The 26,872-nt window shown below is 41.7% G+C and overlaps 1 protein-coding gene across 1 annotated transcript; it reads right to left on the bottom strand.

Annotated features, from left to right (window-relative positions):
* Window positions 1-1,015: 1,015 nt before the first annotated feature.
* Window positions 1,016-26,135, bottom strand: asns (asparagine synthetase). Its single transcript, XM_077196710.1, is given in 15 exon segments — window positions 1,016-1,397; window positions 1,483-1,638; window positions 3,531-3,612; window positions 3,709-3,809; window positions 7,860-7,921; window positions 7,924-7,965; window positions 9,188-9,314; window positions 10,185-10,315; window positions 17,940-18,082; window positions 19,819-21,031; window positions 24,175-24,360; window positions 24,452-24,526; window positions 24,529-24,685; window positions 25,888-26,096; window positions 26,099-26,135. Coding segments are annotated over 15 exon segments (2,934 nt in total). The 3' UTR covers window positions 1,016-1,184.
* Window positions 26,136-26,872: the final 737 nt, after the last annotated feature.

Here is a 26,872-nt window from a genome sequence, read left to right as displayed (position 1 = left end):
TACAGTAATGGTGCACCAAAGAAAATACAAATACCACATTGAGTTTATAAAAATAATTATAAATATAATTTCTTAACCATTAATATTAGTTTCACATATCAATATTAAGCCAGCAGTTAAGGATAAACAGTGAACCCTACTTTAACCAATGCCATTCATTCAACTCAGAAGCTTACAATAACAGTCATACTTTTTTTTTTTATAAATAACTGCTTAAAAGCAGTTTAACTAGCCAACTAATTATAAATTTCAATTAGCTGACTCAATGCATGCAAATACACTAACTAAAGGGACAGACCCACTGAAGGAACCTGAGATAAGTGCATAGCTCAATTGCACAGTGGTAACAGATATTATCCAGCCCAGATATAACCAAAAAAAAAAAAAACGTTCAAAAGTTTGTAGACAATACGATTTTTTAAATTCAGCTTTGCCATCAGATTAAGTAAAAAAAAAAAAAAAAAAAAAATTATATATATATATATATATATATATATATAGAAAGTAGAGATTTCAAATTTATATATAATAGTAATATTTTACATTACTGTTTTTACTGCATCTTTGATCAAATACACTGCCTCAGTGAGCATAAGAGACTTTTTTCAAAAACATTTTAAATCTAACCGACCTCAAACTCTTGAACAGTATTATATCACTACTTACTAATGTCAAATAAATTAATATGGAATCTCTTTTAAGCAGTGTATCTTTTGGTATCTTTGTCTTGAACTTTGCTGACAGTGTTAATTAATAAGACAGTTTACCTAGCAAATTTCATAAGGGATTCCTTTAACCAACAAAATACATCAACCCAGTGTGTGTGTGTGCATGTGTGTGTGTCTGTCTATCTGTCTCTGTCTGTCTGTCTATCATCCATAAAAAGGTGTGTAAAAACAAACATGAGTCTAATGGAGTATGCAAAAAGCTTGAAGCCCTGAAAAGTAAACAGGGCCTCCATTTTTATCTGTTGAACTATTGCATGAGCTAAAGAAATCACACTAACCTGTGAAAAACTGACTCTTTAGGAGACTAAAACCAGCCTAAAAACAAATTTTAGTAGACTAAACAGAGAAAGTGGAAGTAATAAAATATATTATGGTAATGTTTAAACCGGCTTCATGTGGGAGGCATGTATGCTGTAGTGATTGTATTGTTTAGCCAAGGTCTGAAGTTTCATGCAATTACTGGTCTTTATCAAGCTTGTAGATGGACAGGGTTCTGGCCAAGGGGTCTGTGGCCTTGTTCCAGCGAGGCATCCAGTAATGTGGCATCCACTCGCAGCAGCCGGGGAAATTCTTCTCAAAGATCTGCCTTAATATGAAGAATCCCTCTTTGGTTGTGGGGGTGTTGAAAGGGAACACCTTAGCAGCCTTCTCCAACTGAGAGTCATTCACCTGAAAGGTAAAAGAAAAATTCAAGAAAGAGATAAAGTGGAAGAGGCTTTAAAGCGCTGTGCATGTGCATGTACATGTGCAGTACCTCAGACTCAATGTGTTCCTGCAGGCTAGTGTACCAGGGTTTCTTAACGGATGACAAACCATCACCGAAGGCCTCTTTCCTTCTCCAAAGAATCTCATCTGGGATCAGGTTCATCCCTTTACACGCTTCCCTCAAGAGATGCTTCTCCACACCATCCTGAGCCGATCAAACAAGTTATTCGGTCTGGTTTTAGGGGGTGTTTACACATCCTTTTTAACTAAAACCCTGAAAACTTTTCATGCATTTTGCCCATTCATTTACATGACAACGATGTTTTGGAGGCCTAAAAAAACAGGTTTCAAAATGTAAGTTTTCAAAATTTATACCGTTATCATCTCCATGTCAACTACAAAACGCAAATTTGAGAAAACGGTGACGTCGTGTGCATGCGTATTGCATGTTCAGTCTATAGGCATGATTTTTCTTTATAAAGTGACATCGCCAACAACTGGCCTGGCAGCATAATACAGCGTTTTTTGTTGTTTTAACAGATCCGTGTGACATGGTTTTGACAACGTTGTCGTCAGTACATAACTTTTCTGATTTTAGTACATTGTTGTCGTGTAGGTGTACCTTTAGAAACAGGGCTTGACATTAACACCTGCCTAACCCCGCCAAATGCGGGTGGATTTTGCTCATGGCACACAGTCACTCCAACTAGCCACTTTGGCGGGTTGAATAATTGTAGTCTTTTCAAAAGGCATCTCCTTCTTCCCAGGTTTCGGCACCAGTGTAACGCAGTTCAGATGTTATGGGAAGAAGGAGGCAGGAACTGGCGAACAATCAAATACATTGTAATGACAAAATAAAGCAAATACAAAAAAGAAAGTAAAGACGGCAGTCCCTCACGGTCGACTGCCGCCAACACAATAAAACAAAACATCAAATAAAATTCAGGCCTGTCCTCTCTCGCTCTTCAGTCGTCGCTCGACTCGCTCCCCCTTGATGCTTCCGCTCCTCCGTGAGAGATACGAGACCGGTGCGTTGTGCAGGTGTTGTTCATCATTAATCATGCCACCGTCACTCGTCCTGCTTGCCACAATCACTCTCACATTCAAGTATTTTTTTCAGAAATTGAATTGATGAGCCAAAATTAATTTGTTCTTCTTTGCTCATTGTTGTTCCAATGCAGATATGTTTTTTTCTACTCTATTATTTACTGCTGTTGTTGATGATAAGGAGTGTTTACATTTACATTGTTTATTTCTATCCTAATTCTGAGTCTGATTCTGATATTTAAACAGACAGTGTTTCTAATGCTGAAGGTTTTTTCAGTTTAGTTTTTTTAATCTTTTTTATTAATCTTCTACATCCATGCACCACTTTTATTATGCAATAAGAAGCTACTTTTTATGTCTTTATCTTAATACATGGTTTTATTTTTTTTTTAAAGGAGCTTTACACACAACCTTATAAGAGCTAATGATAATGACCTGTATTGTTATACATTTATGTAGTCTTGATTTGGGTGTGTACAGTGGTTTTACATTTAAAAGGGTTGTAAATCTAGTTCAAGCGAATTTTAGCACGCCATAGTCAACTTTAATCAGGTAATTTCACAACAACCAAAATGTGGCTAGTAAAAATGCTGTGTGGCTAGTAACTTTGGAAAACCACTAGCCACATTGGCTAGTGAGCAAAAAAGTTAATGTCAAGCCCTGTTTAGAAACCACAAACATGAATTTAGAAAAATAGAGAGAAGATAAACAGTACATCATGCAAAGCACATCAACATTTTATTTTAAAGAATAAACAGTTTCGGTTCCTACTGACTTCCATTGCTTCTTTGTCCATACAATAGAAGTGAATTGGAACTGAAACCGTTTAGCTACCAACATTTTTTAAAATGTCTTTTATGTGCCACAGAAAAAGTCATTCTGGTTAATAACAATATGAGAGTGAGTAAATGACAATTTTCAGTTTTGTATGGACTCCTAAGAGTCCGGGGTTTGTTGAACAACAATAATTCAACTTTGCATAGAGACAAGAAGCTGGACGGACATGTGTAAGGATAAACCATTGAATTGGAAGGTGTCAGATAAACCCACCTTAGGCACTCTCATCTCTTCAGGTAGAGAGAGGTAGTATGCGGTGAACCTATGGTCCAGGAAAGGCACTCTCAACTCCAGTCTAATGAAGAAACAAACAGTTTGGATTGACAAATACTATGAAAATTTTCAAGTTGCTATGTGCAGGGAAGAGAAGAGAAGGGACATTTGATCTTACCCGAATGCAGCTGTGGTTCTGTCCGCTCTCAGATTATCAAACAGATGAAGCTCTTTCAGCAGACGCACATTGTCCTCTGCAGCAGCTTTAGGCGATGAAGCCTAATACAAAAGAGGTCAAATATTCACTTGACAGCACAAGTCATAAAATAGAGCCACAATATGTCGTGTACTGACAGTACTGAATTGTATAATGAAAAAAAAATAATAATTAGGTCACCACTTGTGAAAAACAAGTGTGCTAATTTGTACTGAATTGGGGGGCTCAAGCCCCTGCCCCTTTTGTCTCAAAATGTATTGTGCCCCTCTCTGATTAATAACTAGTATTATTATTATAAATAGTATAATAAATAACAATACACTTATATACTATTGCCACTTACAATAATAATACAAAAAATATTATATAATTTTTTTTTTTTGGCGGAAGCATTTGGCGGAGATGAAGTGGTAGGTGGCGGAGTTACCTTTGCAGCGCCTCGTACGCAGCAGTTCGCCGCGAGCCTTCAAACTACACGAGCAGCAGGTAACGTTAAGCTAATATGGAAAAGTTACATTTATCCAACCATGCTACTGTTAAAGTTGCGGCAGCATGCGAGTTATGCTTAACTAAAATACATGCTGAGTCTAACAATGTCATTCGTTTTTATCCAAGACAAGGGTTATTACCTTGGGGAAATACTGTAGTGAAATGAAAAGTCCATATCCAACTCTAAATTGTAAGGAATGTATATCTTTGATTTCATAGTAACACTTTACAATAAGGTTCATTTGTTTATTATTCATGTATGAACTAACCATGAGCAACACGTTTGTTACTGTATGTTAAGTTACTGTATGTTAATCTTAGTTAATAATAATAGCTTACACCTGTTAATTGTTTATTCATGTTATGTCACAGTCAGTGCATTAACTAATGTTAACACATACAACTTTTGATTTTAATAATGTTTTAGTAAATCCTGAAATTAATATTAACTAAGATTAATAAATGCTGTAGAAGTGCCGGTTCTTTGTGACAACTTTTAGGTGCTTTATTGGCAGTGCCGCCCTTACATGTTACATGAACGCGTCACCACCGCATCAGCAACGAAAACATGGTGATTTTTACAATAAATTACAAGCTGCTAGTGACGTTATTTAGTTAATCGCCTGTCGCAAGTGCTAAGTTGCAAAGCTGATTTAATAATGGTCAAACTAAATTTTTTTACAAAATAGTTATAGCCTATACTAATATATATATATATATATATATATATATATATATATAATTTGTCAGGAATAAGAGGGCACATTGGTAGCATGCCTGTTCCCAAGTCTCAGCGGCTGAAATCTGAGGCAGGGTGGTGTGCTGACCAGAGGTGAGGCGGCACGGTGACCTAGGTGGCCGGGCCGGGCCATGCCCCCAGGGGCCCCCTCGTGGCGCCGACCCTGCTTGTCTTGATTGCTAATCCACAAAATATGACGATTATTAGGTTAAACGTTCAGAATACGATTCCATATAAGGTTATATTTCAGCACTTCGCGAATGGACAGCGACTCTTAAGTAGCATGTAGAACACGTTCTCGCGCGTTCATGTTACCGGCTTTTTTTGGAAACGCTCGTGGAATTCCGGCGAGCGTTCGTAACCTTGCACGTAGAGAGTGCTCTTAAGAGCTAAGATACATCGTTATCGGGAAACCCGGCTCGGAAACGTTTCACAACTTCGTAGCTCGTGGTTAATCTACCTTGGATGGTTTACTTTAGACATTATGGCTGAAAACGGAGAAAATTAATGGGATTTTGCTGGTCTGTTGGGGCCCCCCTTGAAGGGGGGGCCCGTTTCAATTGAAACGGGTGAAACATAGGTAAGGCCGCCAGTGCCCATAAGAGTATACATTTAAAAAGCACATTGTACTTTAAAGTGTATTTTATCAGGATCACGATCCACAATTTTACCACGATTCTTTTTTGTGTCCGTTTTTGGACTATTTTTGTCACTGAGTACTATATTAAGTCGCTGAGTAGTATAGCCAAACTAATTTACAATTAGATACAATTAAAAGCGATACAATTTTAACAAAATATTTTTTTAAAAACTGGCAGATCGTTTTGGCCAAACTAGAGGCGGGCCAAAATCATATTTTTTATTTTATTTCAACTTTGTCATTAAAAATAATAACAAAGATGCAAATTACAAATAATAGGACAAATACAACATGAGAAACAAATTATATAAACAAATAGAAACTTTTGGTTTATTTTAAACTAAAATAAAATTCAGCTACAGTTGGTGTATTTAACAGTAGCATTTAAAGGTGCAGTGTGTAGATTTTAGCGGCATCTAGCGATTCGGTTATGAGTTGCACTAATGGCTCAGCCCACTGCTCACCCCTCCCTTTCGAAGAAGCTACGGTTGTTGAAACGGGACAAACATATCGTCGTCTGAGACAGCAGAGAATAGCCAGAGTAAGCCAAGAGTGTGTAACATTGTCACTATTTCTGTACCACAGTCCATTATAAACCACATGGATCAAGTTTACAAAGCCGATAGTCAGGTGAGGATCAAGGGTCTTAATATATAATATAATAATAATAGTAATCAGCTGATTGTCTCACGAACGTAACCAGCACATTTCTCCCCACATAGCAAACCCCATAATACAGCGAGGGAGAAGAACCACATGAAACTATCCAACTACATATTTTTTCCAACAGAGTAGTAAAAGTTTAGCTGGCTAATATGAGCTGTTATGCTGTAGGGCTGTGGCTGAGCTGGTTAAAGCGTAAAGCATTCTTTATACTCGACGCGTCTGCAAAAATGATGTGATTGTAACAGCGCGCGCCTCCGCATCCCCTAAACACCATTTACTACACACAAATTAATAAATAATAATTAATCAAAATATTGTTTTTTTTCTCTGGTTTTGAAAACTCTTCACGATCAACTTAAAATGCTTCCAAGATCGACTTGTCGACCGCGATCGACGGGTTGGTGACTCCTATAACGTTACTGTTTTACGGTCAATAGTACTAATCAGCTGATTGTCAAAGCCATAACACAGAGAGGGAGAAGAACTAAGTTACATGAACAATCCAACTACATATTTTACACCACTGACAAGGGAAAAGTCACTACTCACGGTGTCTATGGCTAGCTTCTAGCTTTCTGCGGCTTCTCTTTCAAGGTAGTGACGAAACACGCTCTGTAGTGCTGTTTGTTCGCTGTCGGCTACGGTAGAAACATGACATCACAATATGTCGACCTTCATGGAAGGGGGTGCCCATGGTTATGTAGATATAAATGTCTCATTCTAAGGTAATAAAAACATAACGGTTCATTGATTAAGGTCTTTATACACCACTGAACACATATTTATGGATCTTATATTGCATTTCTGTCAATAGATCCTCAGAAATATTACACATTGCACCTTTAAGTAAGAAATTTAATAAACAAATGTAAAAATAAAACACTACAAAAACTCCACTTTATGAATTTAAATGTACATTGATTCTTAAGAGTAAGAGTTATAAGTGTAGCACATTATCTTTGGATTTAAGCTCCAAGAACACCCACAAGCAAGTATTACATTATTAAAGCTACTGAAGTTAAGTCAAGAGCAGGAGTTGATTTTCTGTCTTTTGTAGCTTAATGGTAATGAAAAAAGCGTTAGAAGGTTTTTAGGCTGTGGTTACTTTATGACCTCATGCACAGATCTAATACACAGACACACATCCGAATCACTCCAAACTCTTTACGTTCACTAAAAACACAACTGACTGTGTTTATATAAACCTTGTATGTATTTGATAGTTAAACCGCATTTGATAGTTAAGCCGTAAAACTTAGTTTAGTAGTCTTTTAGTATGTGTGCACCTCGGGTGTACCCCCTCAGAAAAGTGCATGCTAGAACAGTGTGCGAAGAAAACTGCCAATGATATCACACAAGCCTATGCTACTTTTTCACAAGGGACACTGCGTAATAAAATATCACACTAAATCAAGAGCATAAATGCTGATACAAACCACCAAATAATGGTGATTCAAGGATACCGTATCAAATGGAATAACATTCATTCAGTTTTAAATGTTTCTACATTTAAAAGTATCCAAATATTTTTTAGAGACACTGTAAATACACACAAGTTAATCATACAATAATATGTACCTGATGAAAGTAGATGTATCCTTGTGTCAGCTCATCCGAACCATCACCTGAGAAAATCATAAGCTGTCTGTCTTCTCACGGATGTACTTTGATATTAGGTACATACCTAAAAAACAGAGATCACTGAATGTTCCTGCTGCCATCTAGTGGCTTTGAGTTCAGACTCTATAGTCACACTGCCAAGACAAGCATGGCTACTATTGTTCATTTTTGATTTGTTCTGTCATCCAGTACGGTTTGTGCTACAAATATAATTGATGCCACAAATCAGGCAGCTTGTTGAACAGGGATGTGCCATTTATTTCATGACTAATAAAAAAAATAATAATAATAATTCTACAAAAGTTGCTTCAAGAATGTTAGTTACAGAAGTCTGTATAACACAGATGAAGGGGAAAAGCATAATGAGAAAAAGCAGAGGTAACAAATGGGAGATTGCCTCGAGCTGAATCTTTTGTCCTGCTAACTAACTTTCTAAGCAGTATAATGCTGACGATGCATTTTCCAAGTTTCAGACCAGCATTATGTCTAATCCAGAGAATACATGTGGTCACATGGTCAAATGAGTAGAACAGAGAAATGGTAGCTAACTAAACCCTCAACCCAACTGGCTGAGGTCTATGGGTGCAATGACAGCAGGATAGTTTTATCATCAATGCTTTGCAAACGTTAAATAGAAATTAAAGGTTGTATCAGTGATTTCAGGCCCAAAAATAAATGTCTAATCTTTCCTAATGATCCGCTAGCTGCCCGCCCCATAAGCATGCCGTCAAAAAACCTCGTCTCTGTAGGCAGCGTAGGCTCTGAGATCTGCACACAAAAACAAATGGGACAACCACCACTCAAAACCAAAATAAAGTGTTCCAACCAATCACTGACAGGGGCGGGTGTTGTGAGGTTTTGCGCTCGTGCACGGCTGGACGCGAAATCGAAGCAACACCTGCCCCTGTCAGTGATTGGTTGGAACACTGTTTATTTTGGTTTTGAGTGGTGGTTGTCCCATTTGTTTTTGTGTGCAGATCTCAGAGCCTACGCTGCCTACAGAGACGCGGTTTTTGGACGGCATGCTTATGGAACGGGCAGCTAGCGGATCGTTAGGAAAGATTAGACATTTATTTTTGGGCCAGAAATCACTGATACAACCTTTAAGTTCACTAAAATTTTCGCCACAATGTGTTGTGCTAATTTGAATATGCAGATCTGCAAAAGTGAATCAAATTTCACATTCTGTGCTCCACACTAGAAAATGAGTAAATGACTTGACTTGCTCTTTAAATGCGCCCATCAAAACATTGTGTCTTATGAATGAGATGAACTCATGTTCTCACCAACGGAGGCATGTATAGTGAAGATGTCATAACTCTCCAAGTGTATGATGACCTCCTCCAGCACACTGATCCCCTCCTCTGGAGTGAAGCTCACCTCATGATGTTCACTGCCAATGTATTCTGCCACCTGCCACACAATACCATATAAAACTAAAGCACTCAAAACCACATAATAGCACTACCCTTGAAAAGGCACAATTTTTATTTATTCATTTACAAATGGTCAACTTTTATAAAACTTTAATTTTCAACCTCAGGTCACACTACTTATTACATGAGCTATTAAAATGTTCTATGAGATTTGAAACCAATTTGCAATTACCAACAGTTTTAACATACAGACATTTACGTATTCAGTAATTTTCTAGCAATAAACATTACAATTTAATAGACATTTTAAACATTGAAAGCTTTTTGACAACCTTAATATTCCCATAAATTAAATTTACTAGATAATTTTCTTTCTTACAATCTTTAGGTTGAAGGCTGAGATTGATGAATCTAGTTAGTGTCAAAAAAAAAGAGATGAATTATCTTCCTGCCAGGTTGAAAATAGGTAAATAAATGCCACATTTTCAATGTCACAATTTTAAGGAATGTTACAGTTTCTAATAGATGGATAGTTGTGCTGAAACCAGGATGCATACTTTATTGTGTCCTACACTACAAATTGTTTATTAGACATGTTTATACTTAAGTGAATTGAAAATCAGTTAAAAATATTATTAAATAGGTAAGTTATGATACTGCTGCATGATTTTAATTGGTGGTTACAGTTGAAGTCAAGACCACTTATTTAAGGAAGGGCATTTGATGAGTTTAAAATCAGCTACTTTCATAGTGAGTTAATAGTTTAACAATCACATCTAATAGTTCTCACACAAAAATACATGGGTTTTGCCTCTAATACTGTAATGTTTCCTGTATTTATGAAACTTGCTTCTGATGTTCAGGCTGTAAAGTACAGTCGACATGCTACATGTACAAAGTCAATTGCCTTGTGAGCAGCAGCATCAACATCTGGGCTGTCTTCTTCACCGATGGAAAAGGTCTGAATGGGAAATGGGAGCTGCTCTTCTTTGGCCAGTTTCAGTAGTGTCGCAGCAACCAGACTTGAATCGAGTCCACCTGGAAATACAAAAATCATGTACAGTGTGAATGTAATAATAATAATAATAATAATAAAAATTATATATTATCAGTAATTAATGCACTAAGTTCAAACTTCAAACTTCATTTGAACTGCCTGTGATTTATACTTCTGCGTCTGACCTACGCCGGAGCCTCTACGCTATAGACTACACGCTGGTTTTTATTCATACTTCTGCGTTGTTGTCCGTGTTGACGCGCAATTACATATGCAGAGGGAGCATGTGAAACCCGAGGGAGCGGTTCTAGCAGACCAATCACAGCGCTTGCGTCCGCGTAGAATTGACGCGTTGTTGCATTTTTGGAGAGGTGCACGTCAGGGTACGCGCGCTACACACAGCCTACGACGTAGCTATGGCGTGAGTTCAACGCAGAAGTATCTGCGGGCTTACCAGACTGCTGCAAAGTCCGCAAAGGCTGGTTATTTTTCTGGACTAATTTTAAGTAACCAACATAAGTCTAAGACCTTGTTTTCAGTTATTAATGCTGTCTTAAATCCATCTGTTAACAGTATACCAAATCCTTCAATTGCACTATGTGAATTAAAGGGATAGTTCACCCTATTTACTCACCTTCGTGTTGTTCCAACCCCTTAAGACCTTCGTTCATCTTCGGAACACAAATTAAGATATTTTTGATGAAATCTGAGAGCTGGATCACTCCTCCTTAGGCTTCTTAAGGGATTGACACTTGTTCCCCGAAAAGTTATTAAAGACATCATTAAAATAGTCCAAGTGACTACAGTGGCTCAATCCTAAGTTTATCAAACGACTAAAATGCTTTTTGTGCGCAAAAAACAAACAAAAATAACGACTTTATTTCAACTATTCATTTACTTGTCTGTGGGCCTCGAGTTAGTTCACTAGTGTAATAGGTAAGCTTCTGTTGTTGTACGTAGCTCTACGCAATCACACTACGTTAACTGACTAGAGGCCCACAGAGAAGGAAATGAATAGTTGAAAAAAAGTCGTTATTTTTGTTTGTTTTTGTGCACAAAAAGTATATTCTCGTCGCTTTGATAAACTTAAGATTGAGCCACTGTAGTCACTTGGACTATTTTAACAATGTCTTTAATAACTTTTCGGGGCTGGCAAGTTTCAATCCCTTAGAAGGAGGAGTGATCCAGCTCTCAGATTTAATCAAAAATATCTTAATTCGTGTTCCGAAGATGAACGAAGGTCTTACGGGGTTGGAACAACATGAGGGTGAGTAAATACTGACAGAATTTAAATTTTTGGGTGAACTATCTCTTTAAAATCTCTAATCTTAGGCCCCAGGTGATAACCACTTATAATGACCCTTCCACTGTTATCTATTTGCCAACCTCTTGGGAGGCCTTCGATCCTAATTCTTCTATCTTTAACTGAAATTATTGTCTCTCTCAAACCTTCTTTCTGTTTTTATGATGCAATACATCCTCTGCATTTCAAATTGATAATTGAGTCTGTAGGCCCTGCTCTGCTGCCTCTACTGAACAAATCTCTATTCTCTATGTGTTCCAGTATCCTTGAAATCAGCCTCTGTTACTCCATTGCTCAAGTAGCCTTCCCTAGACACGTCTGTTTTAAATAACTACCAACCTATCTCTGTGGTCCCTTTTATTTCTAAGGTATTAGAAAAAGTTCTGTTGTGTCAACTGCAATCTTTTCTAAATACAAACCATATTTCTGAAACTTTTCTGTCAGGTTTTAAATCTTGAGTCTCATAGCACTGAGTCTGCACTGCTGAGAGTGTTAAATTATATCTTAGTTGCTACCGACTCAGGCGACGCAGACTGGTGCTTTTGATACTGTCTGTCACTCATTACTCCTGTCTAGATTAGAATCTGTGGTGTTAAAAGGTTCAGTCTTGAATTGGTTTAAATCATATTTAACTGAGAGATATTTTTCAGTCAGGATTGACAATTTTATCTCCTCTGCTGCTCCTCTTGTATATGGACTCCCCCAGGAATTGGGACCTGGCACCTTTGATTTTCTCTCTCTACATGCTTCCTTTAGGTTAGATTCTGAAAAGGCATGGTGTATCCTTCCATTTTTATGCGGATGACACCCAGATCTATCTGTTTCTAAAAAGAAATGGCCCTTCTGCAATTCAATCTTTATTTGCATGTCTTGAGGTAAAGCTTTGGCTGGCTAGTAACTTTTTTCACCCTAAAATACTGAGGTTATAGTCTTTGGCCCTTCTGACAATTTTAAGTTTAATAACTCTATTTTAGAAAGTCTGTTACCTTTTAATTCAGGGTCTGTACGGAACCTTTGTGTCCTTCTTGACCGCTAACACTAGATAAACATATATCCTCTGTTGTTGCCTCTAACTTCTTCAAGCTCTGTGTCCTTTCTAAAATTAAACATGTTTTTGCCCGGAAAGTCCCTTGAGATAGCAATACATGCTTTAATTACATGTCGATTGGACTATTGCAATTCTTTGTACTGTGGTATCTCAAAATCCCAGGTTACTCGGCTACAATTAGTTCAAAATGCTGCAGCCAAATTTTTTAAGAATGGTCGTATGATCATGCCACTCCTATTTTATGAGCTCTTCATTGGCTTCTGGTTCATATTAGGATTGATTTTAAAACTCTCCTATTAGTGTACAAATGTCTACACAACCTTGCACCAAGCTACCTATCTGAACTGCTGCATCCTTATAGCCCTTCCAGAGTCTTACGATCAGGTAACCAAAATATACTCATGTACAAGGCTGAAACGTAGAGGAGATAGAGCCTTTTTGTTGGTAGGACCTAGGTTGTGGAACAGCCTGACAGCACAACCTGGGGCTGCTTCCTCCCTATCACTTTTTAAATCTCTCTTGAAAACCCATTTGTTTTCTTTAGCTTTTCAATGATGTTGATGGTCTTATTTATTATGCCATGAATTTCAATTTATCCTGTTAAGGTTGATTATGGGCATGAGTACTCGAGATTATCGATCATGAAAACGATGATCACCCTGGCTTTAAAAATATATATATATTTCTCTCTGTTTCTGATTGGTTATTGCAGCATTTGGGGCAGTTCCTGAGGTCCGATTTGTTAGCGTTAGACAGCACGCCTTCAAATCAGAGCCTTAGAGAGGAAGAGTTGCGACACTCCCATAGACCTCTGTTGTAAAAAATGGCGGCGCTTTTAACTGCCTACTTCCGGGATTTGAAGATCGGATTAGTTCCAAACACTGTCATTTGGGCGTTGGACTCCATTCACTTACATTGCTGCGCGTCGAGTTGTTCCAGAGGTAAGTTGCTGAAATATCGACCTCTTTTGAATTGTCAACTGTCTTTATTGTATCGGAGGCCCTTTGCGATGCTTATACTGGTCTTCATTTGTATATGCACAGGGTAATTATTTATATTTTATGTTGGTTGTTTCAACCAATTTTCAAGCACTGCCAGCTAGCTAGTTAGCTAACGCGACTTCGTCAGCTGTGACCGTAAGAGTTCGGTAATGAATCGCTACCACCTTTATAGCAACTTTTATTTAATTTAATTTTTGGGGATATACTAACTTTTCATTATGTGACGTGCTGGCTGTACTTAATTCTGCCACGGCAGACCTTTGCGTGATCATGAAGGTATGCTAATGGCTGAAACGGAATTTATAAGCAAAATCACGGGAATCAATTGCCTAATACAGCCCAGTTGTGCTAAAATAAATATCATGAGACGTCCATCATCAGATGAATGATATGGAAAAGTTAAGTTAGAGCCGCTAAAGCCAGTGCTACTACCCATGCGAACATGAACACTAAGCTTTTCCCTCCAAAAATATAGCCTAAAACATATCTAAGTAATATACAGTATTTCGTTGTCACCCTGCCTCTCCAAATGCAAAACTGACATTAACAAAATGCAATGATGCAATAACAGCTGAAAAAGTACTTGGGTGTGTGTTTTATTTTATATTTACCGTTCAATAATGCAATCGCTGCTGTCTGTCCCATAGAAGAACATGACAGCCAACGTATGTTTTGGAACTATTGGGGCTTACATGAACCACGTGAAAGGGAAACTGGATTTGAAAACGAGCACAGCAGTGATGCCTGGAATCACTTTGATCATGAAATGCAGTTAAGTGCACGATGTGCAGCACCAATCTATTATAAACATAACATTATAATGTGAACACGATTGTAATAGAATGTTGTAAATTCTCTGTGCTTTAGTTTTCCAGCACGTTGTTAAAGGAAATGTGCGCTTAACTGCATTTTTTTTCCATCTTTGTTCAAAAGGTATAATGTTGGAAAATTGGTATACTCTATCGGAACCATGATTTGAGGGTCCATGACAAATTTGGAACAGCGCCACCTAAAGGTCATGAGATCTGAATTGCTCATAACTTTTGAACAGTTTGTCAGAAAATCTTGGTGTTTATGGATTCCTTGTGTCATGCCAAATCTGTGGATACCGATTTTTGTAGGATTGGATGAACCATGTGTACACCATTTTGAATTGACATAAACCCTTATAACTTTTGAAAAGTGTTTAAAATTTGATTTCTTTGTGTCATTATGTGTCATTATGTTTTGTTCAAATTTTTTAACAGTAAACCTATGTATAGCAGCAGCCTATAGATGCTGAGAGGTTAAGCAGCAGGAAAGAAGTCCGTGACACGTTCCCATGCATTTAAAATCATGATGTATATAGTCCAAATGCAGATAGAAAACACTTGATGATCACAAACTGCACAAACGGTAAAAAAAATAAGACATTAGAAACTGTCAATGGAAAGTGAGCGTTCCTGACTACTCACCCCCTCTCTACACGATCTAACCATAAAGTTAGGAAATGCATACTTCAATAACAAAATAAAAGACACTTTTTTTGCACTTACATTCCAGCCCCTGATTATTACACAATAAACCTGTAATAATCATAAATACAATAAAAATACAGACAATATAAACATACACATTGCATAATTAATGCCCAACCAATCCACATGTGCTTTGTGGATTTGGAAAAGGCGTTCGACTGTGTCCCTCGAGGCGTCCTGTGAAGGGCGCTCTGGGAGTATGGGGTCCGGGGCCCTTTGCTAGGGCTCTCCGGTCCTTGTACGACGGGAGCAGAAACTTGGTTCGCATTGCCGGCAGTAAGTCAGACTTGTTCCGGGTGCATATTGGACTCCGGCAGTGCTACCCTTTGTCAGCGGTTCTATTCATAATTTTTATGGACATAATTTCTAGGCGCAGCCAGGGGCTGGAGTGTGTCCGGTTTGGGGACCACACGATTTCGTCTCTGCTTTTTGCGGATGATGGTGTCGTGCTGGCCCCATTAGACCAGGACCTTAAGCATGCAGTGGGAGTGTGAGGGCGGCTGGGATGAGAATCAGCACCTCCAAATCCGAGGCCATGGTTCTCAGTCGGAAAAGGGTGGCTTGCCCACTTCAGGTTGGTGGAGAGTTCCTGCCTCATGTGGAAGAGTTCAAGTATCTTGGGGTCTTGTTCACGAGTGAGGGAAGGATGGAACGGGAGATTGACAGATGGATCGGTGCAGCTTCTGCAGTAATGCGGTCGATGTACCCGGTCTGTAGTGGTGAAGAAGGAGCTGAGCTGCAAGGCAAAGCTCTCGATTTACCGGTCAATCTACGTTCCTACTCTCACCTATGGACGAAAGGACAAGATCCCAGATACAGGAGGCCGAAATGAGCTTTCTTCGCAGGGTGGCTGGGTGATCCCTATAGAGATAGGGTGAGGAGCTCCTCCGGAAGAGCTGGAGGAAGTGTCTGGGGAGAGGGAAGTCTGGGCATCTCTGCTTAGACTGCTGCCCCCGCGACCTGGCTCCGGATAAGCAGAAGAAGAGGATGATGATGATGATGATGATGATGATGATGATGACATTAAATAAATAATTGTTGTACATTTTATCCTGTTTTTTTCTCATTTAAAATACTTAAGGAAATGTGGAAATGTATGTATATGTTTGTGTGTATGTAAATGTCCAGAAAATCCTTGTAAGCCGAGTACAGTTAATGTAATTCCGATTCCTTTATTATCTGGGTAAGCGTTGTACTACTCTTTATTCCACTTGGATTATAAATAAGTATGTTTTGTTCATTTTGTGTTCGTACTCATCTGAACTTCTGGTAATTTTGAGTAAATTTTCACAGATACTTCTGAACCAGCTGTTTTTCCATGTACATTCAATTTCGGCTGTTTTTGCTCTTTCTGTTCTGCATTGCTCTTACAGCCTTTTGGGCTTGGACCCCGTATCGCTGCTTGCAGCTATACTTTGAAGGGACTATGTGTAGTTTTTTAGGTATTTTATTATCTAAAATCAACATTTTTATTCATAAATATGTCCTCAATGGTGTACATATACCTCTGCCAATTATCGGACTTATCCTCGTAAACAAAGAATTTATTATCTTTATATGCATGTGACGGGAAGGTCCACGGAGGCTTCCATGTCGTTCCGCCATCTTGAAAAACGTCTCGGGTTACGTATGTAACCCTTGTTCCCTGAGAAAGGGAACGAGACACTGCGTCGGTTACGACACTAGGGGAACGCCCTTCAGCGTAGCGCGTCTGAATCCATGAATGAAATCGAATCCAATCCTATTGGCTTTGCGAGATGACGTAGCGAGTGACGGCATACACGGATGTGTACAAGAGCACACCGGCACAAGCAAGGTAAGCTCTTTGCTATGAAGCAAGTGCTCCAGGCGGGGTGAGGTGTGGCGAACCGACGCAGTGTCTCGTTCCCTTTCTCAGGGAACAAGGTTTACATACGTAACCCGAGACGTTCCCTTTCGAGGGAACTCGAACTGCGTCGGTTACGACACTAGGGGAACGAGATACCCACTATACCACAACGAACCCCGCTCATCCCAGTGTGAAGCTGTCTTCAGGCACAAACTAGGACGAAAGCACTCGTGCACCGGGTGTAGAGGGAAGGTCCAGACTGTAAAACCTCATGAATGTGTGCGGAGTGGCCCAGCCAGCCGCCTCACATATGTCATGGATAGAAACCCCTGAAAGGAGGGCTCTAGAGGATGCAATGCCTCTGGTGGAGTGAGCCTTCACGGCCATAGGTGAAGGCAAATTGGGCACCTGATAGGCCAGGGAAATAGTCTGAACGATCCAGTTGCTGATGATCTGCTTAGAGGCGGTAAGCCCCTTCTTGGGCGACCCGAAACACACCAGCAACTGGTCCGACTTCCGCCATTAGGAGGACCTCTGGATATAACACTGCAGTGCCCTGACAGGGCATAGCAGATGAAGTCTCTCCTCATCTGCCGTCACATGAGGTGGAGGATGAAATGCCTGCAGAACCAAAGGCCGTGCCATATTAGATGGCACCTTGGGCAAATAGCCGGGCCGGGGGTGCAAGATGACCTTAATGTTGCCTGGAGCAAACTCCAAGCACCCATAGGAAATAGAGAGCGCCTGGAGATCTCCTACCCTCCTCAGAGAAGTAATTGCCAACAAAAAGACCACCTTAAACGAAAGGTTTTTGGCCTCAGCCGACTCCAATGGTTCAAAGGGGGCCTCGGCCAGCCCTTCGAGAACCAATGCCAGGTCCCAAGAGGGAACCCTGGTGCGAGTCGCAGGTCTCATCCTCCAGGCTCCACGGAGGAAACGTACGACCAGGTGATGCCTCCCCAGAGGACCATCACTAAGAGGAGCCTGGAATGCCGCAATGGCAGCCACATAAACCTTGAGTGTGGACGGGGTAAGCCCGGCAGAAAAGCGGTCTTGGAGAAACTCCAGCACTGAAGCCACTGGGCAGTGAACTGGGTCCAAAACACGCTCTCTGCACCAAATGGAAAAAACATTCCACTTAAGGCCGGCTAACTTCCTCGCGGAGGGAGCTCTGGAAGTGAGTATAGTTTCAACCACTTCTGCTGACAGGCCGCCTTCTAGGAACTGTGCCCCCTCAGGGGCCAGACCCACAGTTTCCACAGCTCGGGAAGAGGGTGGAGAACTGAGCCCTTTGCCTGAGACAACAGGTCCCTCCTCAGAGGGATCTGCCATGGCGGGCCTGCCAGAAGCAGGATAATGTCCGAAAACCATACTCGGGCCGGCCAACACGGGGCTACTAATAGAAGGCTGACCCCGTCCCGACGGACCCTTTCCAGAACTGCTGGGAGCAGAGCGATTGGGGGAAAGGCGTACAGACGCAGCCTCGGCCACGTCTGCATGATGGCATCCAACCCCAGCGGGGCTGGATGTGTGAGGGAGAACCACAGTGGACAGTGTGTCGTCTCTCGAGACGCAAATAGGTCCACTTCCACTGGGCCAAACCTCTCGCATATTAATTCCACTACCTCGGGGTGGAGTCTCCATTCCCCGGGTCTCAGCCCCTGCCTCGACAGTACGTCTGCTCCCTGGTTCTGGTCCCCCGGGATATACATCGCCCTGAGAGACGACAGTTACCGCTGGGACCACAGGAGTATCTGATGCGCCAGTCTGCACAGAGGGCGCGACCTCAGACCCCCCTGACGGTTTAGGTAAGATACCACCGACATGCTGTCGGATCTTACTAGGACATGGCGACCATGGAGGTCTGGCAGAAAGCTCCTCAGAGCCCGGAACACCGCCAACATTTCTAGGCAATATATGTGCCAAGAGGAATGATGGTCCTGCCAGAGACCTCTCGTAAAGCGGCCGCCCATGACCGCGCCCCAGCCCGTGAGGGAGGCATCTGTCGAAATAGATATCCGGCGACATGACGCTCCCAGTCTGGGACCCTGGGACAGGAACCAAGGCTTCTTCCAAATTGATAGGGAACGAAGGCATCTGCGCGTAACCCTTATCAAGCGGAATGGATTTCCCCTCGGGGAAAACCCCTTGGCTCTTAACCACCACTGTAGAGCTCTCATGTATAGCAGGCCAGAAGGTATCACGCTGGACGCCGCTGCCATTAGACCCAACACTCTCTGAAAGTGTCTGACAGTGATGGCTTGGCCTAGCTTTATCCTGGACACTGTGGTCAGGATGGACTCGATCCGAGCAGGAGACAAATGTGCCTGCATCGTGACTGAATCCCACACCACTCCCAGGAACAAGGTTCTCTGGGCTGGTGCCAACACACTTTTCTTTGTGTTGAGTCTCAACCCCAGGCTTTGGATGTGGGCGAGGACGACATCTCGATGCCGAATCGCCAGCTCTCGTGACTGAGCCAGTATCAGCCAGTCGTCGATATAATTGAGCACTCTGATGCCCTCGAGCCTCAGAGGTGCTAGAGCTGCATCCATACATTTGGTAAAGGTGCGAGGGGAGAGAGCTAGGCCGAACGGAAGAACCCGATATTGGTAGGCTTCGCCCCCGAAAGCGAACCTCAGGAACTTCCTGTGAGACGGAAGGATGGAGATGTGAAAGTAAGCATCTTTTAGATCTATCGTGACAAACCAATCGTCGGACTGGATTTGACTTACGATGATGGGAATAGTAAGCATCTTGAAGCTGAATCTCCTCAGAGATGGGTTCAGATGCCTCAGATCTAAAATGGGACGCAACCCCCCATCCTTCTTTGGAACTATGAAGTACCGGCTGTAGAACCCGGACTCCCTGACTGGTAGGGGAACATGCTCTATGGCCCCTTTTTCCATCAGCGAGTGAACCTCCTGTTCCAACACCAGACCCTGCTCTGGGTGAACTGAAGTCCGGACCACCCCGTTGAATCTTGGTGGGTGGACCCGGAACTGCAGTCTGTACCCAGTTTCTACAGTACGCAGGACCCATGGAGAAATATTCGCGAGGTTCTGCCAAGCCTCTGCGAAATTCACCAAGGGAACCAGCCCCTCGGGGCTGGTGTCCAGTGTTTTGTGCAGGATGTTGACGGTGCCCTGAAGCGGAGGACCGGCAGGGGAGAACCGACAACGTCCTACATTGTGCGAACCCGAACACTGGCTGCTTGCAAGCCTTTGGGGCAGGCAGACCAGCGTGAGCTCGCTGGGAGCTAGCGTGTCCCGAAGAGTCAGAGACGGCGGGATACTGACGCCAACTCCCTGAGGGCCCGACGAGAGAGGGTTTCCCTTAGCCTTCCTAGACTGAATAACGGTCCTCAGATCCGTCTTCTCAGGAGGCTGAGGGTGTGAGCGTCGACCAGAGTCCCAAGCTCTATGAGGGGGAGCTCTGGCAGCGACACTCGCCTTCTGTGCCTGGCGGTAGGAGGAAGAGGAGGCCTGCTGTGGTTGTTCCCTAGCAGCCGCCCTCCTAGACCTTGAACGGCGAGGGAGATACCGCTTGAAAGCTTCGCCCTGCTTTTTTGCATCCTCAAACCTGTCCACTACAGCATTAACAGCCTCACCAAATAGACCTGAGGCTGAAACGGGTGCATCAAGAAGGAAGGTCCTGTCCTTCTCCTTAATGCCCGACAGGTTGAGCCACAGATGTCTCTCCGTGGTTACCAGGGCTGACATGGAGCGACCGATGGCACGGGCCGTCTCCTTGGTAACCCGGAGCGACAAGTCTGTGGCTCTGCGAAGCTCAGCGATATCGTCTGGAGATGGACCCTCGCCTTGGTCTATATCTCTTAAAAGGTCGGCTTGGTATGCCTGCAAGATGGCCATTGTGTGCAGGCTCGCACCAGCTCGACCCGCCGCCATATAAGCCCTGCCCACCAAAGCGGATGTGGTGCGGCAAGGTTTGGAAGGCAACGCCGGTGACTTCAGGGATGATGCAAGGTCAGGTGAAAGGTAGCTGGCTAAAGCTTCCTCAACCCTAGGCATCATCCCATATCCCTTATCTCTAACCCCCACTACATCACTGTAATTCAACATAGGGGGGTTAGACAGGCGAGATGAAAATGGCCTGTTCCAGGATTTACACAACTCATTGTTCATTAAGTTTGCGCTCATTAAGTTTGCTTTCCGTACGCGCTTCCTGCCGCTCTTGTGGCCAAGAAATATCAAGCTTGGCCACAGCCCGCATCAAAACCTCCACTAATTCACTATAGTTGGGTGCTGGCTGAACAGGATGGTGTGTGGTAATATGATCCTCATCCCCAATACTCAGCACGTCTAATTCCTCGGAATTAGACAGCTGTAAAACAGGCACGTCATCCCGATCGAGAGAAGCCGCGGAGCGGGCTCCCGAACGGGGAATGGGGGAATCGGACTCATCAGAAGAGGAACGAGAATATGCCTCGGCAGTCTCGCCCTCAACCAGATCTCTTTGCGATCCCCATGATGAAAGCCGCCGCATTGCCTCGGCAGATGCGGGACCCGAACCGCGGGGGGAACGCATTTGGCCATCTTCAGTAAATAAAGCCAGTCGAGAACGCAGCACTCTCACAGAAAGAGACTCACAATGAGCGCAAGCAGCCCCCTTGAGAGCTGCTTGAGCGTGCTGCCTTCCCAAACATGACACACACATTTCATGTGTGTCCCCAGCCGTGAGAAAACGCGGGCATGGGAACACACACTTCTTAAATTGTTCAGACATACTGTTAGCTTCAAAGCAGACAAACAACACCAAATAAGACTCACAGATACACAGAGCGCTTGCTGAATAGCAAAAAAGCTTACCTTGCTTGTGCCGGTGTGCTCTTGTACACATCCGTGTATGCCGTCACTCGCTACGTCATCTCGCAAAGCCAATAGGATTGGATTCGATTTCATTCATGGATTCAGACGCGCTACGCTGAAGGGCGTTCCCCTAGTGTCGTAACCGACGCAGTTCGAGTTCCCTCGAAAGGGAACTATAATAACAGAGAGGGTCAAAAAGTACTAGGCCAACGCGTTTCCACAATGCGTTTTCGCTTAGAGGCATCGTCACGTAACTGAAAGCAGCAGAAACGGAGGAGCAGAGCAGTGAGAGGCGCTTGTCACTGACCCGGCATGTTTAAAAGGCTGCATTGCACTGTTATTATTCATACTGTATCATTGGTTTGTTTGTTGTGTCAAATTGCAGTTTGTTTGAAATAACAAACCTGTTCACCCAAAGAGAAACTCGACGAAGTGCTATTAGAAGACATCCTGTCATAGCTTTTTGGTACAGAACAGCTACCGTAGATGCAACATGCATTTCAAAATGCGAGGCGCTGGAGAGCACAATTCATTTGAATGCAAAATACAATTTCACCGCTAGATGGGAGAAATTCCTACACAATGTTTAAAGTTGTTTCTCGTTCTGGCTTCGGAAATGAGCAGTGATGACTGTAATCACTTTCTATCATGAAAAATAAAATTAAGTGCAAGATGTGCAGCGCCAATATAAATGCCATATTCAGCATTTTAATGAGAACAGAATTATGATAGAATCTCTGTTTTAGTTGCCCATGTATCAGCGTGCTGTTAAGGGAAGAGCGCATCCAGAGTTTCCCTTTCAAACCATAGACTGTAAAAAAGTAATTCACATGCCAATTCATATATCTAGGATATCTGATTATTAATCTCATAGGACTCTCTGATTAATTATGAGATTAATAATCTCTGATTATTAATCTCATAATCTTTCGCATGTCCTTTGTCATAGAAAGGGCTTCAGTTTGTGGTGATCTTTTACTCTTCAGCTTTACCTCAAGTATCTATTCCTTTTAGATGTTTCTTTTTCGATAACGTTGATGCATCATAATCTAGCAGCTATTTTCTTCTATTCATACATTCATGTTTTCATAGGCATCTTTTACATGTCCTATTTTTATTTCTCAATATTCATTTTTGTAACAGACTTAAAATATTTTAATTTTCATGAAGGAAACACTCCTAATTTCTGATTGAGTTTAGGCTTTTATTCACATATAAACATTTTCAGCGAACATAAACAGAAGGTCAAACGTGCTACATAACACAAGAAAGAACCTCATTGGTCTTGCACGTCAAGCGAACATGCTAGAGTTTCTGTTTACCAGATCTGAAGAGTGAGTTGAATGTTTAAATGCAGTGCTTGAAGTGGGAAAAGAAAGGTGCCGGTACTCTCTTGCATTGGCAAATCATGACATTTGAGATTTCTACAGTGAAAAACAAAACTTATAACAAAACTTGTTGTTATTTATTAACAACATAAATGTAGCCTATTAAAACAAGTCGTGCGTGTGTGCACGTGCGTGCGAAAACGGAACTCCTCCAAGTCTGCAAGTCCAAAAATACATTTAGATTAGTACATTTTATTTAATTAAATGCATTTATGGTGAGATTATTATATTTTCATGTCAATCTGTGTTTTGACCACGAACCATGAGCTGTCACTTTAATTCACCGCGTGCACCACAGCAAAAATACACTCGGAACGATCTCTGCACTGCTGTATACGCACAGCACCAGGAGCGCATTGACGGACCGCACGCGCGTGCAGTGTGAAAGCTCGAACCTGTTAACATGGGTGCGAAAAAATACGCACTGCATACGCACTGCTAACGAAGTATATCAACGGGCGTGACACTGGCGCTTTTTCTGTCAGTTGTCGAGTACCAGCTACATGCGAGAAGTAGCGGTACGCAAGAAAAAGTGCAGGTATGCTTAAGAGTAAAATGTAGAAGTGACGGTACTGCGTACCGTTGAGTACCGCCCCACTTCGAGCACTGTTTATATGTGAATAAAAACCTAAATTAAATCTGTTTATCATATAAAATGAAAGTTTCTTTTCAGAAAAATTTGACTGAACCGCTCGATTCATATGGATTAGTTTCACAATCTCTTTATGAACATTTTGAAGAGTCAAAGTGGTAGTTGCATAGCTGTCAATGTAGAGACATAAGCTCCCAGATTTCATTTAAAATATTTTCACTCGTGTTTTGAAGATGATCAAAAGCTTATGTATTTGGAACAACATAAGGAGGAGTAAATTACAATTTTCTTTTTTGGGTGAACTAACCCTTTAAACACACTTTAAATATAACAACTTTTATGCTGAATATGATATATCTATTACAGTATATTTAATGGTGAATATGACATCTACCTGTGCCAAGACCCTCAAGGTTGTTATAGGTGGCGTGTTTGGGTTTGTCTGTGAGACAGTGGAAGCGATCCATCTAAACAGACTTCACTTTTCCACTGAGTTTTAAGTTAAATGCCTCAAACTGCCCAGATGGGAACGGAGTGATCTTTGCAGGAGTCGACATGGAGTGCGTAATATCGGTCAAACCTGTTTGAATTAGATCAAAGTTAAAACATCTGTAATTTAGGTTGCTCAAAGTGAGCAAAAAAACAAGTCCATTTTACATGATTCATTATACCTTTGCCCTCAGAACAGACATCTAGAAATCCATCATCAGTGAGCAGCCTGAACAGTGGTCTCACGCCATAGGTAAGCCTAAGAAAACCTTTCTGTTAGAAGTGTCCAACAAGATGAAGGCGAATACACCATCTAGCAAGGAGGCCATCTTCTCGATTCCAAAGCGATCGTACAGGTGCAGAAGGATCTCTCTGTTGACTTTGATCTGATACTCAAACTCAAAGTAATTCTTCAGCTATATCGGATAAGATTGGACAACAGGTGTTTAAAGGACAAGTTCAGTATTTTACACTTAAAGCCCTGTTTTAAGATCGTTTCTGATGAAACAGAACGGTTAAGATTGAAATTTGGACAAATGTTGCTGTCCCGAGAATTTTAGGTTTCTGTGTTAGCACCCCCCCTCCAAGTCCACAATGGTTTCATAGGGGCACTGGAAGAATCATTCATAAAACGCATTAAACTTTAGTTTACATAGACGTGAAACTCACAGAGTGGTCTGGCGTGTTCACTGATATGCTCACACAAAAATCGCTGCAAAAGATGCTTTATAAAATTCTGAACTTGTCCTTTAAGGCGGCATGTAAAAAAAATTGACGGATTTACTTTGTTAGCGCACAATACTGGTCTTGTGATAAACAAGTCAACAGTGCAAGTTAAAACACAAAAAGACAAAAAAAATTTTTTTTAATTTTTAAACAAAATCTGAAATTGTACTTCCCCTTTGTAATGGCCTTCCTTCTGTGATGTCAGATTGACGGCTTGGGTAAAACATCCCCTCGAACTGTCATTCTGCTGCAAGCTTTGACAACAAGCTGAAAGGAATGCCTACTTTTCTAGATCCAACCAATTCCAAGAGGGGGAAAAAAACAAGCCACACCCTCTATTTTTCTTATTTAAAATTCCATTTTACTCAGAAATTACATCACAACACTGAAGTAGAGTTGATCGTAACTTCCGGTCCAAATTTCTTTTTTTAAAGACGGCATGAAATAGTCTTGATAGTCTTTTCTTCCCTATTGTGACATATAGCTGAGTGAATGGCTTCTCAAAAATGTTGGGCGGGACTTTTGTCCATCTGTAATTGATTAGATCTTTGAATCGCCGTGCGAGTGAGGGGTTGTTCCGCCATCACGCTAGTAAACGCATGATCAGAAAAGAGAAAAGATGTCTCAAGTGGGAGAGGAAGATATTTTGATTAAAGATTACGAGGGCACATTAATAATAATAAAAAAAGATGTGCATGGAATAAATTATTTTAATAAACTGCAATATTCCATAAAAAATTGTCATTTTGATTTAACGGTGACAAAGTTATACCATGAAGGATAAGAGATATTAGTCATGTAAGAGGAAAAAAAGTTTATCAGTAGATATAATCAGAATTTAAAACTGCTAAAATGCAAAAACATCAGAATCGTTCAGCTACCTAGTACCTGCCTTGATGTGGTTGTAGATCTCGCCATTGTAACATAACCAGAGGTTGGGGAACTTCTTGACTTGCAGAGGCTGCATGCCGTACAGCTGGTCCATAATAGCGATGAGGTGAAACCCAAAGCAGCAGTTGGTGAAACCAAGGACACTCTCAAAGCGGAAAGCGTCTGGACCACGATGAGCGATCTTCATGGCAATAGTGCAATCCCAAAATGACACTCATCACTACCAAACACAGCCCATATACCACACATTCTGATGCTGCAGATTAATAAGAACATAAAATGTGTTAACAAAACTAGAAGGAACTCAAGTAATGTTCAAATTTCTCAACACAAGACCACAGAGTACCATGTCTTTCGGAAACGTACCATGGTAATACTAACAATATTCTTTAGTTCTCTTACGAGAGTATCTCTCGTACTGCGTAATATCTTACGCTATGGGGAAAACCTCTTTTCCACGAGATATTGAGGCCAAAAATTATCCTTAATTTTGAATTAATGTAAAACGCTGTGCAGCAGCATGCAGACATAGGCAAGACGGCTTGCGCGCCTATTGGCTGACCTGCGGCAACAGCAGCAGCCTATCGAGAGAGGCTCTGCGTGACACATATCCAATGGGGGGATTTCGCGCCCATTTCGTCACGTCCCGCCAGAAAGGGCGTGGTCTCGCCCTATAAACATAGCTCGATTAGACTGGTACAACTGATTTTCATCTCTTCAGCGAAGCATCCCCGCATCGCTGGATCCGGAGTGAGAAGCCACGCTGTCTGAGAAAAAGCACACAGCGGGACGAGCCTTGAGTCTGAAGTCACTGGCATCGCCGCCTTTAGCCGCCGTACCTGCTACGCTTTCCAGCGTTATATCCTTTTGTGCATGTGTGTGTGTGTGTTTGCCGCTGCGACACACATTTTTTCACTGTCTCTCTCCCTCTCCTAAAAGAGCTGCGTCTTTTTCAAGATGCATAGATCGTGCAGAGCCACACTCAG

The sequence above is a fragment of the Siphateles boraxobius genome, unplaced genomic scaffold (assembly GCF_051911475.1).
Source record: "Siphateles boraxobius isolate OS27281-9 unplaced genomic scaffold, OSU_SipBor_1 35, whole genome shotgun sequence".
NCBI classification, from domain to species: domain Eukaryota; kingdom Metazoa; phylum Chordata; class Actinopteri; order Cypriniformes; family Leuciscidae; genus Siphateles; species Siphateles boraxobius.
This window is presented reverse-complemented; position numbering and strand designations above follow the sequence as displayed.